At 38.0% G+C, this 16,061-nt stretch overlaps 1 protein-coding gene across 1 annotated transcript; it reads left to right on the top strand.

Moving 5' to 3' along the window:
• The first annotated feature begins 1,488 nt into the window (after positions 1 to 1,488).
• LOC113332087 (ethylene-responsive transcription factor LEP-like) lies at positions 1,489 to 15,241 on the top strand. Its single transcript, XM_026578761.1, has 2 exons — positions 1,489 to 1,987; positions 15,069 to 15,241. The coding sequence occupies exons 1-2, from the start codon at positions 1,489 to 1,491 to the stop codon at positions 15,239 to 15,241; spliced, it is 672 nt and encodes a 223-aa protein (XP_026434546.1).
• The last annotated feature ends 820 nt before the right edge of the window (positions 15,242 to 16,061 follow it).

The raw sequence follows: 16,061 nt of genomic DNA, 5'->3' as shown, positions 1-16,061 counted from the left end.
GAACACGACTACATTCGGAAGTAAATAAGCATGAATATCGCCCGAATCTGGATAAAAAACCGAAAACCCTAGAAATTTTTTTTCTCGATTCGTCGAATTAAAGCGAAATAAACACCAAAAATGATAGATTCTTACCTAATTGGGGCCATTTGAAGTTGACGAAGTGTTTGACTATCGGAACCGCCACCACCAACTACATTGCCGGGTACTTGTTCTTCGCGTTCTTCTTCATTTGCAGAAAGAATTTCTTTATTTCTTTCTAAAATCCCGATCTTTGGATCGATACCCCGAGCAACATTTTTGGTTCTAGGTCTGTGGGTTTCATTTCCCTTATCCATTGTTTTATAAACGAATCGACGATGTTTTGATTTTACGATTCGCGGCGATGTTTCGGTTGAACGAGGGAAAGTTTTTTTTCTTCCACAATCGGAAGATATGAAACTGGAAGAAGAAGAGTTGAAATGAGTAGAATTTTTTTTGATTTGGTTTTTATACGGTTTTATCAGAAGGGCATTTATGTAACTTCAATATCATATAGGGTACCCCTTAACTAGAGTCTTTGGATGGGTATAAATTGATGGCCCCTAAATCCTTTTGAGTGGCCTCTAAAAACGCGAGGTTATTTACCATTACATCATGATTTGTGAATTATTTGCTGGGGTTTATAATAAAATACACATAAATATAATACATCAAAAGAATAAACTAATTATTATGAGTAAAACATGGAACCTCAACAGAATCTGAAATTAATATGATCAGCTAACCACTATAGGAACACATCACTCAATTATTTGACCACTTCCTCCTGCTTCACTCTGACCTGCCCTCTACAACAACAACAAATTAAACCCATCTTATTGTTTTACTATCAACACCAATATTGAAACCCCTATTTTAAGGGATATTTTGACTTTGGGTCCCATAAAATGGTATACCTTTGCATTTGGAGCCTAACTTTGTCCAGTTTTGAGTTTGGGTCCCGATCAAAGGTTGACTATTCTTGACCATCCAACAATCAGTTAAATATGGGTTATTTTAACGAAAATATTACTTTTTATTTATTTACTAACTCTACCAAGTTATCCAAGACAGTGAAATGACTAACGAAAACGTTTTATTTTTGTTAAAATATCTCATATTTAACTGATTGTTGGATGGTCAAGAATAGTCAATCTTTGACCGGGACCCAAACTCAAAGCTGGACAAAGTTAGGCTCCAAATGCAAAGGTATACCATTTTATGGGACCCAAAGTCAAAATGTCCCCTATTTTAATACTCACTTAAGATCCCCATTAGTGAAAATATAATTATTTAATTTAAAAAATCAATCCCAATAAGCTTTTTTATAATGCAACTATCATTAAACCCTCATTTTGGGGGTCTTTCTCAATATAAAGTTGTAAACGGCTTCACTGACGCAACATTAAACACAAGTTTAGTTTCAAGTAAAACTATTAGTCCTCTAACAAATACTTTTACAGAATAATGGAAAATTTTCCTCATAATCAACAGGTTCTGCAGCAAGTAGAAAATACGGCAAGGAGGCGATCGAGACAGTCGAGTAAGTATCTTGGGGTAAGAAGAAGGCCATGGGGACGATATGCAGCGGAGATTAGAAACCCATTTACTAAAGAAAGGCATTGGTTAGGAACTTTTGATACCGAAGAAGAAGCTGCATTAACTTATGATATCTCAGCTATTTCTATTAGCGGATTAGGTCGAGCTCGTACGAACTTCTATTACCCGTTTCTTGTTCCTCTATCACTATCAACAACTTCACCGCAACCTTCACCAACACCTCCCACTTCTCTTCTTCTTTCTACTCCACCACCGTCGCCACCTCCAACACCAAAGTTAGAAGAAGAGACAAGTTACCATCTTCATGATCAGCAGCAATCTTATGAGGATTTAGATAATGACATTGATGCTTTAGATAATGATGAATCGATGACTATAGCTGCTATCTTAGAGAGTTTTTGTTCAGGTTTATAAATATTAATTAATTAGCATAAATGTTTAACTAGTTGGCGGCGTCGTTGCTACTTGGTTACTAAAAGTATTAATTGCATTTGCTCTTTAATATGTTATAGTTTCTTTTTCGGACTATTTCCTCCCAATGTTAGTAACAGTGCAATAGTGTTGAATCTTTATTAAATCTAGTACTGTTACTTCCAATTTCCAAGAGTTCGATCTGAAATTACGAGCTAGCAAGCGTTTCATATGCCCAACTCGAGGTGTTTCGCGACAAGATATCCCCCATTGTACAACCCACTGATATATAGTAAGTTGGTGAAGTGTTCAAAAATTTAAAAAGACATTCGGCGGCGGAAAGAAAAAAATAAAAAATAAAAAATAAAAAATAATTCATGTGGATTGATAAGAAATGAGTAAATTAGTTAGTGTTTAGGTCGTAAGTTTTGGTATGGTAAAGGATTTGGATCCCATGTTTGTCCAATTTAGTGTTTGTGTTGTTGACCCATTAGTCAACTAAGTCAAGTAACAATTTCGGTCTAACTTATAGTTTAGCGTTAACATCGGTTAATTTGAAAGAAAAAAATGGAGATCGATACCAGTCCTACGATTCAACCCGCACAACCACCTCTTTTAAATTTCTTACTCTCAAAGTCAAATGCTATATTCGTTTCCTCTCGAATTAGTTTAATGTACAAATTTCCACTCATATTGGTGGAGAAATATTTTGGAACCTTTATGAGATGGCTTAGATAATATCTCAGAGACGACGGTGATTAATAACAAAACTATGGTACTGATTTCACATGAATTCCTTGGTGATTATCCCTTGAACTAGCTACCTCAACTAGTATAGTAACGCTGAAAAGAGAGAGTCAGAGAGATTCATACTTAGTTCACTTTCCTTTCTTGATGCAGGCTCCACCAATCAACTTGCCCCATTTCTTGAATTATAGAACTATATGTGTTTAGATCCGTTTCCTCAAACAACCCATTTCTGCATCAGATGATGAATTAAACCACGACTCACTCTAGTCATTTCTAGATCCACAGTCATACATCACCATGATGTTAAGATTTTGTTTTACTTTTACAAGCTCAATTATTACGGAACAACACCATCATAAAATCAATTACACTAATTTAATGTTAGTTATTGAAGACTAATTAATTATTTCCTAAAGTTAGCTGTGGTTATTTAGGGAAGGGGTTTCCTAAACCTGTTAGAATTCTTGGTGGCCAAGTTTGTAACCTATATAAATAGGTAGTTAGGCCTTGTAGAATTAGTGCATTGTGTAGAAAACGATTAAGAGATCGGTGAGAGATTTCTTATATAGCTTTTAGGGCTAAAGCTAGGGTTTCGTTGTGAGAGCATATTGGTGAGGAACAAGAGACAAGGTTATCGTCTCGGGTAATTTTTGCGGTGTAACCAAGGGTTTGCTGGGATTCACACGACGATGTAATCGTTTTTCTTCATAGTGGATTTGAGTTGGTGCGGCTCAAAGTGGACGTAGACAATATATACAAGTTGTATGTATTGGTCGAACCACTATAAATCTTGTGTCTTGTGAGTTGATTTATCTTTCTCGTATTATTATAGTTGCTTGTGCTTGGTTTACTTATTATTCATCATAATATCTCAAGATCCGTTATTCTGCGGTTGTCAGTGATTCCCTAAGAAAATCCTGACAACTGGTATCAGAGCTCGGGTTAGAGCTTTAGGGTTTATCGTAGTACGATTGGAGTGGGAGTTATGGGTGATAATAACGAAAGTACGGTAGCTAGGGTTAAAGTTTTTAATGGGAAGAACTTTGCGTTTTGGAAGTCTCAGATGGAAGACTACCTTTATGAGAAAGACATTGCTGATCCATTGGGTGGAGTTGCGAAAAATGGAGCACGCAAAGACGATGAATGGACAACTCTTGATCGCAAGTGTGTAGCCGTGATCCGTAGATGTCTAACGGAGGAAGTCTACAATAACGTACAAGAGGAAACTAGTACGAAGGATCTTATGGATAAACTTGAAAAGGTATATCAGAAGTCATCAGCCTCGGGGAAGATTATGTTGTGTGAACAATTATTTAATCTGAAGATGCAAGAAGGCGAAGCGATTTCAGCACATCTTGGGAAGTTTAAATCAATTATTTCCCAGCTTTCAAAAGTTAGTATTACTTTTGATGATGAAGTTCAAGCTTTGCGGTTGTTGTCGTCATTACCAAAGAGTTGGGAGGCTGCAAGGACAACCATTAGAAATTCCGCAGGGAGCGAGAAGTTGAAGCTTGATGATGTGCAACAAAGGTTAATTGATGAAGAGGAGAGAAGAATAGAACAAGGTTACGGTTCTAGTACTTCAATCTCGGCCTTAAGTATGCAAGAAGAAGATAGAGGCAGGAGTTCAAATCGGAACAACAACAAATCCAGATGGAAGTCTAGAGGAAAGTCTAGGGGGAGATCTCAATCCCGTCCTAGAGGTGTTGTTGAGTGTTGGGCGTGTAAGAAAGTAGGACACTTTAAGCGCGATTGTCCGGAAAACAAAGGTGCTAATAATGGTGGAAACAAAGGTAATCAAGAAGAGGTCAACGTAGCTGCAGCTGCGGAACCGGTGAAGGTCCTTGTTGATAACAAGAAGGTGATTACGGAAGGTTTTCTACTACTCTCTAAGGACAAGCAAGATGAGTCTTGGATTATAGACTCGGGAGCTTCTTTCCATGCAACGGGTGATAAGAGTATTATGATCTCTTATAAAGAAGGATCCTATGGCCAAGTATTCTTAGGTGACGGTGAAGCATGCAACATCATCGGTTTGGGTGATGTGATCTTGAAAGTCAATGGTTCGACATGGAAATTGAAGGATGTACGACACGTTCCAAATTTTAAGAAGAACTTGGTGTCTGTGGGCCAAGTTTGCGATGATGACTGTGAAGTTGTGTTATTGAAATACAATTGGAAAGTAAAGAAAGGGGCTATGGTATTAGCTCGTGGAGTTAGAGTCAATACTCTATACCGGACTTCAGATGGAACTACTTTAGCAGTGGCTAGTAGTGGTGAAGACACTAACTTATGGCATAGAAGATTAGGGCACATGAGTGAGAAGAACATGAAGATACTATGTTCGGGAGGATATCTACCTAAGGTGAAGTCTATTGAGGAGTTTTTGTGAAGACTGTGTTCTTGGAAAACAAAAACGGGTTAGTTTCAGAAGAGGAGGAAGAGACTTGAGAAGTGTAAAACTTGATTTGGTTCACACGGATGTTTGGGGACCAATTGATGTTGCATCTCACAACGGGTTTCAATATTATGTAACCTTTATTGATGATCACTCAAGGAAGGTGTGGCTTTACTTCATGAAGAATAAGTTCGATGTGTATGAAGTGTTTAAGAAGTGGAAAGCTTTGGTTGAAACAGAAACTGGTCTGAAGTTGAAGTGTCTAAGGTCAGACAATGGTGGTGAGTATGACAAAACAAAATTCTTACAGTTATGTGCTACGAATGGAATTCGTTTGGAGAGGACAATTCCAAGGACACCACAGGAGAATGGAGTAGCAGAACGTATGAATTGGACGTTAAATGCACGTGCAAGGTGCATGAGGTTGCAGTCTGGTTTGACCGAGACCTTCTGGGCACATGCAACAGAGACGGCTGCTTATCTAATTAACAAGACACCTAGTAGTCCATTAGATATGAAGATACCAGAGGAGGTTTGGACTGGCAAAAAGGTAAATCTTTCCTATTTGAAAGTTTTTGGTTGTGTTGGTTATGTTCATCTTAGTCCCGATGAGAGGTCTAATATATGTGCTCAAGCAAAGAAGTGTATATTCCTTGGTTATGGAATCGACGCTTTTGGGTATAAACTTTGGGACTATGAGGGTCACAAAGTTATTAGAAGTAGAGATGTCACTTTTAATGAGAATGAGCTGTACAAGGACATGAATACAACACAAGTTGAAGATGTCAGGTCAAGCAACGTCAATAAGGAGTTGTATATCGATATTGATGATGTTTCTGGAAGAAGTGTGGAACAAAAAGAGCATGATGTTGCTGATGGCAGAGAAGTACAAGTTGAAGAGACTTCTACTGCAGTGGGAGTTATTCCTACAGTTTCACAAGAAGTACGAAGATCTTTAAGAACTCCTGAACCAAACCCAAGGTATGCTTTGAATTATCTATTACTTACGAATGGAGGCGAACCTGAAGATATTAAAGAAGCACTAGCGAGTGATGATTCAGGCAAGTGGAAACTTGGTATGGAGGATGAGATAAATTCACTTGATGAGAATGACACTTGGGTGTTAGTAAAATTACCAAGAGGTAAGAAGGCGTTGCATAACAAGTGGGTTTATCGGATGAAATCTGAAGCAAATGGAGAAATTCGCTACAAGGCGAGGTTGGTTGTGAAAGGTTTCCAGCAAAAACCTAGTGTTGATTACAACGAGATATTTTCTCCAGTTGTGAAGATGACTACTATTCGAGTAGTGTTAAGTCTAGTGGATTCTGAAGATCTCTACCTTGAACAGTTGGATGTAAAGACAACTTTTCTTCATGGTGACCTAGATGAAGAAATTTACATGAAGCAGACAGAAGGATTCATAGTAAAAGGCAAGGAAGAGATGGTTTGCAAGCTAAAGAAGAGTTTGTATAATTTAAAACAAGCCCCGAGATAGTGGTACAAGAAGTTTGATAACTTCATGCATAGAAGTGGTTACTCACGGTGTAATGAAGATCATTGTTGTTACTTCAAAAGGAATGATTCTGACTACATCATATTACTACCGTATGTGGATGATATGTTGGTTGCCGGAACATCTCTACAAGAAGTTGAGAATTTGAAGAAACAATTATCAATCGAGTTTGCTATGAAAGATCTTGGTGAAGCAAAGCAGATTCTTGGTATGAGGATCATAAGAGACAGAGCTAAGGGTGAACTTATGCTTAGTCAGGCTGAATATATTGAACGAGTGTTGAAAAGGTTCAATATGGAGAATGCTAAACCAGTTAGTTCTCCACTTGGAAGTCAAATTCGTCTTTCAAGTATGCAGTGTGCGAAGACAGATGAAGAAAAGGAGTACATGACTAACTTACCATATTCTTCGGCTATTGGGAGTCTAATGTATGCTATGGTGTGCACGAGACCATATATTGCACATGCAGTGGGAGTAGTGAGTAGATATGCAAGCAACCCAGGAAAACAACATTGGGAAGCTGTGAAGTGGATTCTCAGGTATTTGAGAGGTAACACAAACGTACCATTGTGCTATGGAAAAGGTGGTTCTATTTTGAGGGGTTATGTGGATGCAGACTTCGCAGGTGATGTGGATAAAAGGCGAAGTACGTCCGGTTATGTTTATACTATAGGGTCAGCTGCAGTGAGTTGGAACTCAAGGTTACAGAAGTTGGTGACATTGTCTACTACGGAAGCGGAGTACGTAGCGGTGACGGAAGCAAACAAGGAGATGATTTGGTTACAAGGATTATTAATTGAGTTTGGAAAGGAACAAAGAGATAATGTTCTGTTTAGCGATAGTCAAAGTGCTATACATTTAGCCAAGAACTCAGCCTATCATGCTAGGACGAAGCATATAGATATCCGTTATCATTTAATTCTGGATCTCTTAGAAGAAGGAGAGTTGAAGCTCGAGAAGATTCTTGGTTCAAAGAATCTGGCGGATATGTTTACCAAGGGAGTTACATCAGACAAGCTAAAGCTCTGAAGGCTTTAGTTGGTCTCTCAGAATGACGATCTGGGAGGGGAGCCGCACTAACAAGGAAGATGTTTTAGCACCGTCAATCCAAAGTTGAAGATTAGAAGACAATCAATAAGTCTTCAAAGTGGGAGATTGTTAGTTATTGAAGACTAATTAATTATTTCCTAAAGTTAGCCGTGGTTATTTAGGGAAGGGGTTTCCTAAACCGGTTAGAATTCTTGGTGGCCAAGTTTGTAACCTATATAAATAGGTAGTTAGGCCTTGTAGAATTAGTGCATTGTGTAGAAAACAATTAAGAGATCGGTGAGAGATTTCTTGTATAGCTTTTACGGCTAAAGCTAGGGTTTCATTGTGAGAGTATATTGGTGAGAAACAAGAGACAAGGTTATCGTCTCGGGTAATTGTTGCGGTGTAACCAAGGGTTTGCTGGGATTCACACGACGCTGTAATCGTTTTTCTTCATAGTGGATTTGAGTTGGTGCGGCTCAAAGTGGACGTAGACAATATATACAAGTTGTATGTATTAGTCGAACCACTATAAATCTTGTGTCTTGTGAGTTGATTTATCTTTCTCGTATTATTATAGTTGCTTGTGTTTGGTTTACTTATTATTCATCAAAATATCTCAAGATCCGTTATTCCGCGGTTGTCAGTGATTCCCTAAAAAAATCCTGACATTTAACCCAAAACAATAATCTAATTAATTACTTGGATCCATTCTTATTCGTCATATGATACTTGTACTCCACAAAATCAGCAGGAAGACGTTATTCCGAAAATTCCCTTAAAATAACTTCGAAGTGAAACAAAATGTAAGATCTCTTTTTCTTGCCCTAGTTCTTTCCCCAATTGGATTTCTTCCCTTATCTCTGAATCTAATATCCCGAAAGGATTTTGAACCCTACCATAAACACATCTCTGACCGTACACGTTATTATTGTTGGCGGAAGATGCTTAATTTTGAGCCGTTTAGGCATAGTGGTAATACTATAACTAACAAAACTTTACTATTTTAACGGATCCGTTAGTCGACTTAGTTGACTAACGGGCCAACGAATTTCTATTATACCAAAATGGGTAATAATCGCCTGGTCCTTTTTTAGGTGGTCCCATGACTATTAGTTACTACGGAAAAAAGCATTTCATGTATGCTTCATAATTATTTGAAAATATTAAATGGTCCAAAGTACCCTTCCGTGTTAATTTCTACTTATTTTGTTGTAGCAGTTTATTCTGTTTGATGAACTATCAGGATTTTTGTAGATTTGCATTCATTTTGTTTCATGAGAACTGTACACTTCATTATATGCTATGAACTTCATCACATTTCATTAAAATTCTACAAAAATTTTGTTATTAAGAACAAAAAATCAGAGTTCATTTTTTCAAATGAACACACAACAAAAACTCCACTATTATGAATAAAAACAAGAGTTCATTCTTTCAAATGAACACCTAATAAAACCTATATGAAAATAGAGTTCATTCTTTCAAATGAACGCCTAATAAAACCTATATGAAAACAGAGTTCATTCTTTTGAATGAACAACTAATAAAATCTATATGAAACAAAGTTTATTCTTCCAAATGAACACTCAATCAAAGTTCATAATTATGAACAAAAATCAGAGTTCATTCGTCAAAATGAACACCCAATCAAAGTTCAGTATTATGAACAAAAAATCAGAGTTCATTCTTTAAAATGAACACCCAATCAAAAGTTCATAATTATGAACAAAAATCAGAGTTCATTCGTCAAAATGAACACCTAACGAAAACTAACTGATTCAAACCTAGAACAGAGTTCATTCTTTAAGATGAATACCTAATAATTCAAGATCTAAAACAGAGTTCATTCTTTAACATGAACACAAAAAAAAAAATCCATAAAAAATCAGAGTTCATTCTGTTTGATGAACTTCGTCGTCTTCATCATTCTTCAAAAGATTTCATTCTAATCAATGAACTTCATCAAAAATCTTTGTATTCATCATCTTCAATAGCAGCAGCAGCAAACGATGATGGAGACGATGAAGATGACGAAAAAAAATCAAGAACAGAGATCCAATTGATGATGAAGAAGAATAAAACGATAAAGAAATCAAAGAATTTCAAGGTTTTTTCGTAGATCTGAAACTTACAACTTCATTCAAATAAGATTCAAGCTACGAACAACAACAGAAATCATCATCGTTTTTATCTTCTTCAACATGATAAAGGTTCATCATCATCATAAATAGTAGCAACAACATCATATTAAAACAGAAATTTTCAACACCATCGTCTTCATCATCAAACAACAACAACATCTTAATCGTCTTCTTCATCTTCAACACCATCGTCTTCATCATATTCAAACACCAACAACAACAGAGAAAAAAATAATCAAGAAATAGAGAGAAACTAGATCTGAAACTCAGATTTCTTTTGTGCTAAGAAATTCTTTTATATGGATCTGAAAGGGTATTTCTGCCACCAAAAACGATAATTACATTATCCATGACATCACTCTAGGACCAAACCATAATTTCTAGGACCAAACAATAAACAGACAATTGACTAGGTCCACTGGACCAAACTCTCTCTAATATATTATATCTAGGACTAAATGGTATTTCAATCTACAACCCAAACACTAATTTACTCATAGGAAATCATTTTTATTAGATGGAAAGATAACTTTGGACTAGGTTTTAGATTTCTGAACAACACAGGATGAATTTTCCCCCTACAACTTACCTTTAGATTTTATTAACGAAATTACCCCGCCACAATGGGATGCATCCATTTGTGTTTCTCTACTGATTTAGAAGGGAGCTCACAGTCAATGATTCGTTTTGCGAATGCCAGTATATTTCTTCCATGACAGAATTGTTTTTGACTAAAGGTGATCGATACATTCAATCCAAGTAGTATTTTTGCCATGTAAGTCATCGATTGTTTTCATGAATTCATTCTTTGCAAGAATTAAACTTACAAAACTTAAAGCTGAAAATAACTATTACGGGAAAATTTATTTTTAAATCCGTACTGCATTGGCCAAACTTAAATAACCTAGATCAAGATTGTCCAACATCAAAAGTATCCGGCTTTCCTTTTATCAGAAAATGTGTCATTTTCCCAAAAAAAGTACTTTTCCGGTTTCAGATGGACGAGTAAACTTTCCATATGAGTCAAATAGACTGTAAATATTTTTATTTCAAACAAACAGAAATACCCTTTAACAAAAATGTGCTCCATTACCCTACTATGGCTCTTTCCTTTTCTCTCGACCATTTAAAAAAAAATGCAGCAGTTACACCACCGTCTCTCTTTCTCCTTCGCCTGTCTTTATCCATCACTATGTTCGGTTTCCCCACCTTCTGCTTACCAACAAAGACATCAACAGTATCATCGTCTATATATACATCATTAAATCCAGTATCATCGTCTTTTTAGTTGAAATTGGAGACATCATCGTTGAAATTGGTTTCTCTGCCGTCTGCAAACAAAAACACCAACTCGATCATCAAAGATTTATAACCTTATTAGGGTTTGAACAAATCAATTTCACAAAATGTCTCCTAGAACTCATAAGTTCCCAAACCCTAACTTTGTTTTGATTTTATTTTTAAAATTGCATGATTAATTTTTGAATTGGTTGAAGTACATGGGTGTAACTTGGTTATGTTTTTTCATTTTAGTATAAATAGATGTGAGTTATGTATTTGAAGTACCTGGAGATATTCTAATCCAACTCTACTGAAAATAAGATTTTTATTGTAATGAGTATGTATTGAATGAAACTGGTTTGCATCTTATTTTATTGCATTGATGGTTAACTGTATTGGATGAAACTGTATTTAATGGTTAACTGTATAAGATGTGTTTGTGGGTGAAAACTGTTTCTGCTGATTTTGGTAATTTCGGGTGTGTGGATGAGAAACGAATCTAAACCCTAAACAATGCACTGCACGGGAGTACTTTTGATTCGAGAGATCAATCTGTACAATCCTGGCCTAAACCAAGAAATGGTCGTTCCAGGCTTGTTTCGGTCACAAAAGTAAAGGAGAAGGGTTGGTCTTAGGGAGGGAAGCGAAGAGATTATTGAGACAAGAATAGTTGATTCTGAAGGTGTGGTTCTTTATGACTCGTATCTGAAAGTAGAACTGGCTAGCCGAATGGAAAGATACCAGGTGATTTCTAGATACTGTGTTGTTGCCGACCAAACCTTGTCCTTTGGTGAAAATAGGTGAAGCCTATTTATACAAGTCATATTGAAACGTACCTTGGTCTCGTAGGAAGTGGAAACGATTGAGTGGTGGAAGAATATAGTAACGTGTTACCGTCAGTCATTATGCTTCCATGATGAAGGAAGTGAATTCGTGTAACCGTCATAAATTATGCTTCCATGATGAAGAAAGTGAATTCGTTTACACCATTACTTTTCACCACCACTAATTGTCCCGCTTCATGACACTTTCTTGTAATGTGCGCATTGCACGCCGCACGCTGTAAACCGCCAGACAATTACCCTGATGAGCATTCCCCAGTTTGTGACATGTTTGATGTCTCGAGTGTATTCGTGGAAAACATGTAGCACTTTTCTATGTGTGGCAAGTCAAAGTCAAGGGACTTACCGCAGGAAAATAACATGTAATGCTATCAGGCTCGTTATGGCTAGTCGCCTAAAACTTGCCATAGGTTTGTCAGTTCGGTGGCGAACTTCGATGGCTGTGATCGCATCTCATGAAGGAGGGTAGCCGTTGATTATGGATACATTGTGTTGGCGCCTGATAATGGCGCGATGGCGTTTTTGTGTACGCCAGTGGCAATGTGGCATGGCGGGCATGGCTCGTGCATGCCAGTGGCACGGTGGTGCAATTGGCGCTTGGCGTAGCCATGGCAACTAGTTTTAGGCAGCTGGTCGCTTGAAACTTTCCACAAGTCTGTCAGTTCCGTGGCGAACTTGGATGACTGAGATTTTAATTCAGGAGAGAGGGCGGCCGTTGATTATGGCCACATTCTGTTGGCACCTGTTAATGGCATAATGACATAGCCGCGCCTGTGACGTTGTTGCATGGCCACACCTGTGGCGTTGTGGCATGGCCAAAGCTAGGATTTGGCTCCGTGGCCAAAATTAGGGCTTGGCGGCGTGGCCAGGGCTAGGATTTGGCTCCGTGGCCAAAGTTAGGGCTTGGCGGGGCCAATTTTAGGGCATGGCGGCGTGGCCGAGGCTAGGATTTGGCGCCTTGACCAAATTTAGGGCTTGGCGGCGTGGACAAGGCTAGGATTTGGCGTCGTGGCCAAGGCTAGGATTTGGTGTCGTGGCCAAAGTTAGGGCTTGGGAGCGTGGCCAAGGCTAGGATTTGGCGGCGTGTACAAAGTTAGGGCTTGGCGGCGTGGCCAAGGCTAGGATTTGGCGTCGTGGCCAAAGTTAGGGCTTGGCAGCGTGTCCAAGGTTAAGATTTGGCGTCGTGGCCAAAGTTAGGGCTTGGCGGAAAAACCAAGGTTAGGATTTGGCGTCGTGTCCAAAATTAGGTCCTGGCGGCATGGCCAAGGCTAAAGTGGCTCGTTGCATGTTACTGCAGCAGAGTGGCATGCCGATTAATATGTTATTGTGGCAGGGAGCGTTTGGCTTGCCAGTTAGTATGGTGGCGCGGCATGGCGCGTTTGGCTTGCCAGTTAGTATGGTGGCGTGGCAGGGCGCGTTTGGCCTTTAATGTATGGTGGCGAGTTTAGAGCGACTTGACTGGTTAAGAAAAGGGGCCGACCAAACATAAGGCGCGACCACATCTCTAATGCTTGTGGCTCATTTTAAAGTGACCTGATTGGTCGGGGGGGGGGGGGGGGGGGGGGTGGCCAAGCATGGGCGTGGCTACACTTTTGGTGTGAGTGTGAAGGCTTTAACGCGACCTGATTGGTCGATGGAAAATGGGGCCGGCAAGTATGGGACCGACCACAACTTATGTGCGTGTGGCGAGTTTAAAGCAACCTGATTGGTCGAGGAAAATAGGGCCGGTTTAGGATGGGGCGTGGCTAACGGCAAGTGGCGCCAGCTGGCCTAAGGCATGGCCACGCCTCCCTTTGCTGCTGCGGCTCCCTGTTTTATGATTCTGGGCAAGGTTTTGCACCTACTAATCCATGGCGGATTAATTTCCTAGTTTTCCTAGGCTTACTTTCGGCAAACAAGGTCTGGTATACTGCGCAAGGCGCAAAAGTAATTGATTGAATTCTATGTGTTGACACAGAGTTCTTTAAGTTCATTGCCAGAGAGCAACATGCTTTCTGATTGAATACCTCATGCAAAGACCTTATACTTGATATTTGGAAATTCATGCTACTCTGCTGCGAGTGAACACAAATTGTCATGCCATATCAACATTAAGGGTTCATCCGGGAACATAACATAGAAAGCATTCAAAGAAACTTATATTAAGCGAATATAGGCAAGTCGCCGAAATTTACAGAACATCTAGGATTGCTACATGCGCCAGTCTATATAAATTTCATGTAAATATATTGAATGACTCAATAAATATGACAGTGGAGAGGTTAACACTCATGGCTCCGTTTCCTTACAGAGTGACGTCACATCAGATGCAAGGTTTTACAATTTTAACCCTAAGCTAAAAACCACCATCAACAAGATGGAACTGGTTTGCATTTGGTTGTTGTAATGATGTAACTAGTTATCTGTATTACATGCAGAAACTGGTTTTCATCTAGCTTTAAGTTAGGATGTAACTTGTTTGCATCTGTTAGTGGTTCTAATTTTAATGATTAGGTTGTAATAAAACTGTATTGGATGAAACTGGCGATATTCAGAATATGTCTTACTTGGCAAGAATGAAATTTTCTGTTAAATGCTTGTATGGTTGTGAACCTTATATGTATTAGTTTTGGCGATCATTAGATGCCGTAGAGATACCTATTTAGGAAATGCATGAGAGAAAGAGTACCAAATCACTCGCATATGCTGAAAGAAAGTTTCTGTTAGATTTGAACTACTTTTATAGTAGTACAGTAAAACTTCGATAAATTAATAGCCTTGGGACCAAAAAGATTTATTATTTTAGCGAAGTTATTAATTTATCGAGTTAAAATTTAGCTTACACAAGCCTAGTTGGGACCAGAATTTTATCATTTTAGCGAAGTAATTAATTTATCGAGGATTAATTTATCGAAATTCTATTGTACGCAAATGATTACATGATTACTTAGTATATGTGCTGCATTTGATGGGATTGCTGCTAACAAACCAATGATTAGTTTGATATATTCATGGATGTAACTGGTTTTCATCTGATACTTGCAGAAACTGGTTGTCATCTAACTTTAAAGATAGGATGTAACTGATTTTCATCTAGCTTTAAAATATGATGTAATTGGTTTCGACTTAAATTGTTGTAGGAAGCAATAGCAAGAAGAGTGCTGATGCTGAAGCAAGAACCAAGAATAGGCATGACGTGAACGTGGATGCTGAAGTAAGAACCAAGAATATGCATGATGTAAATGTGGATGGTGAATCAAGCACAAGGAATATGCATGATATGAATGTGGATGAAGAATTGGATAAAAAATAGTTGGATAAAAAGGAAGGGAATAAAATATTTCGATCAAAAATGAAACCAACGGTTGAGTTGCCGCCTTCACTGGAATTCTCAGAAAAACAAGAGAATGAATTAAGGAAAACTAAATTATAGAACTTTATTGAGGTGATCAAAGAAGGAAAGGTGGGCAAGGGTGAATTTGGCAAAGCTCCAAAGGCATTAGACTGCATCATAAGAAGTTTTGACCCGAACAAACATTCAAGATCGGTGATCAAGTTTTGAAGACCGACGCAAACCATCTTGTTGTTATCTTCAAAATGAAGAAAATATATACGAGTAAAGAAGATAAAGAACTTTGTGGACCAAAGGAAGACCCTAGCTTGAAAACTTTTACATTTTACACAAAGTACTTTTTGGAGCCAAAGATAAGGGATGATGAAAACAATTAAATGGAAGATGAAAAGAAGAAACCTGGAGCAAAAGAGAAGAAAATGACATACAAAGAGAAGAATACTGGAGACAAATTGGAGAAGATGTACATCGTTAAAAGAATAGAGGCTGTTATAAAATAAGAAGTCAAAGAATAAAAGTTGGTGATACTTTTGTTATTGTTCATGTTTTGTACAATCTTGTTCACAAACACCGGAGGTATGTATATCAATTACAAGTATTTGAACTGCCTAAAGTTGATCGATACCGTTAAAGAGTCCCATGGTCGAATCCTATTGATGAGCATCTAATGCAAAGTATTGCAGTCGTACACAATACACTTTACTTTTTCAATGGTTGCAACTTTTATTTCCTGGTGAGTTTCATCATCTTCTATCTTTTGATTTTTTTTAATTTTATTCAT

Source organism: Papaver somniferum, unplaced genomic scaffold, assembly GCF_003573695.1.
Source record: "Papaver somniferum cultivar HN1 unplaced genomic scaffold, ASM357369v1 unplaced-scaffold_128, whole genome shotgun sequence".
NCBI classification, from domain to species: Eukaryota; Viridiplantae; Streptophyta; class Magnoliopsida; order Ranunculales; family Papaveraceae; genus Papaver; species Papaver somniferum.
Note: the sequence above shows the minus strand (reverse complement) of the source record. Positions and strands in the feature narration are given on the sequence as shown.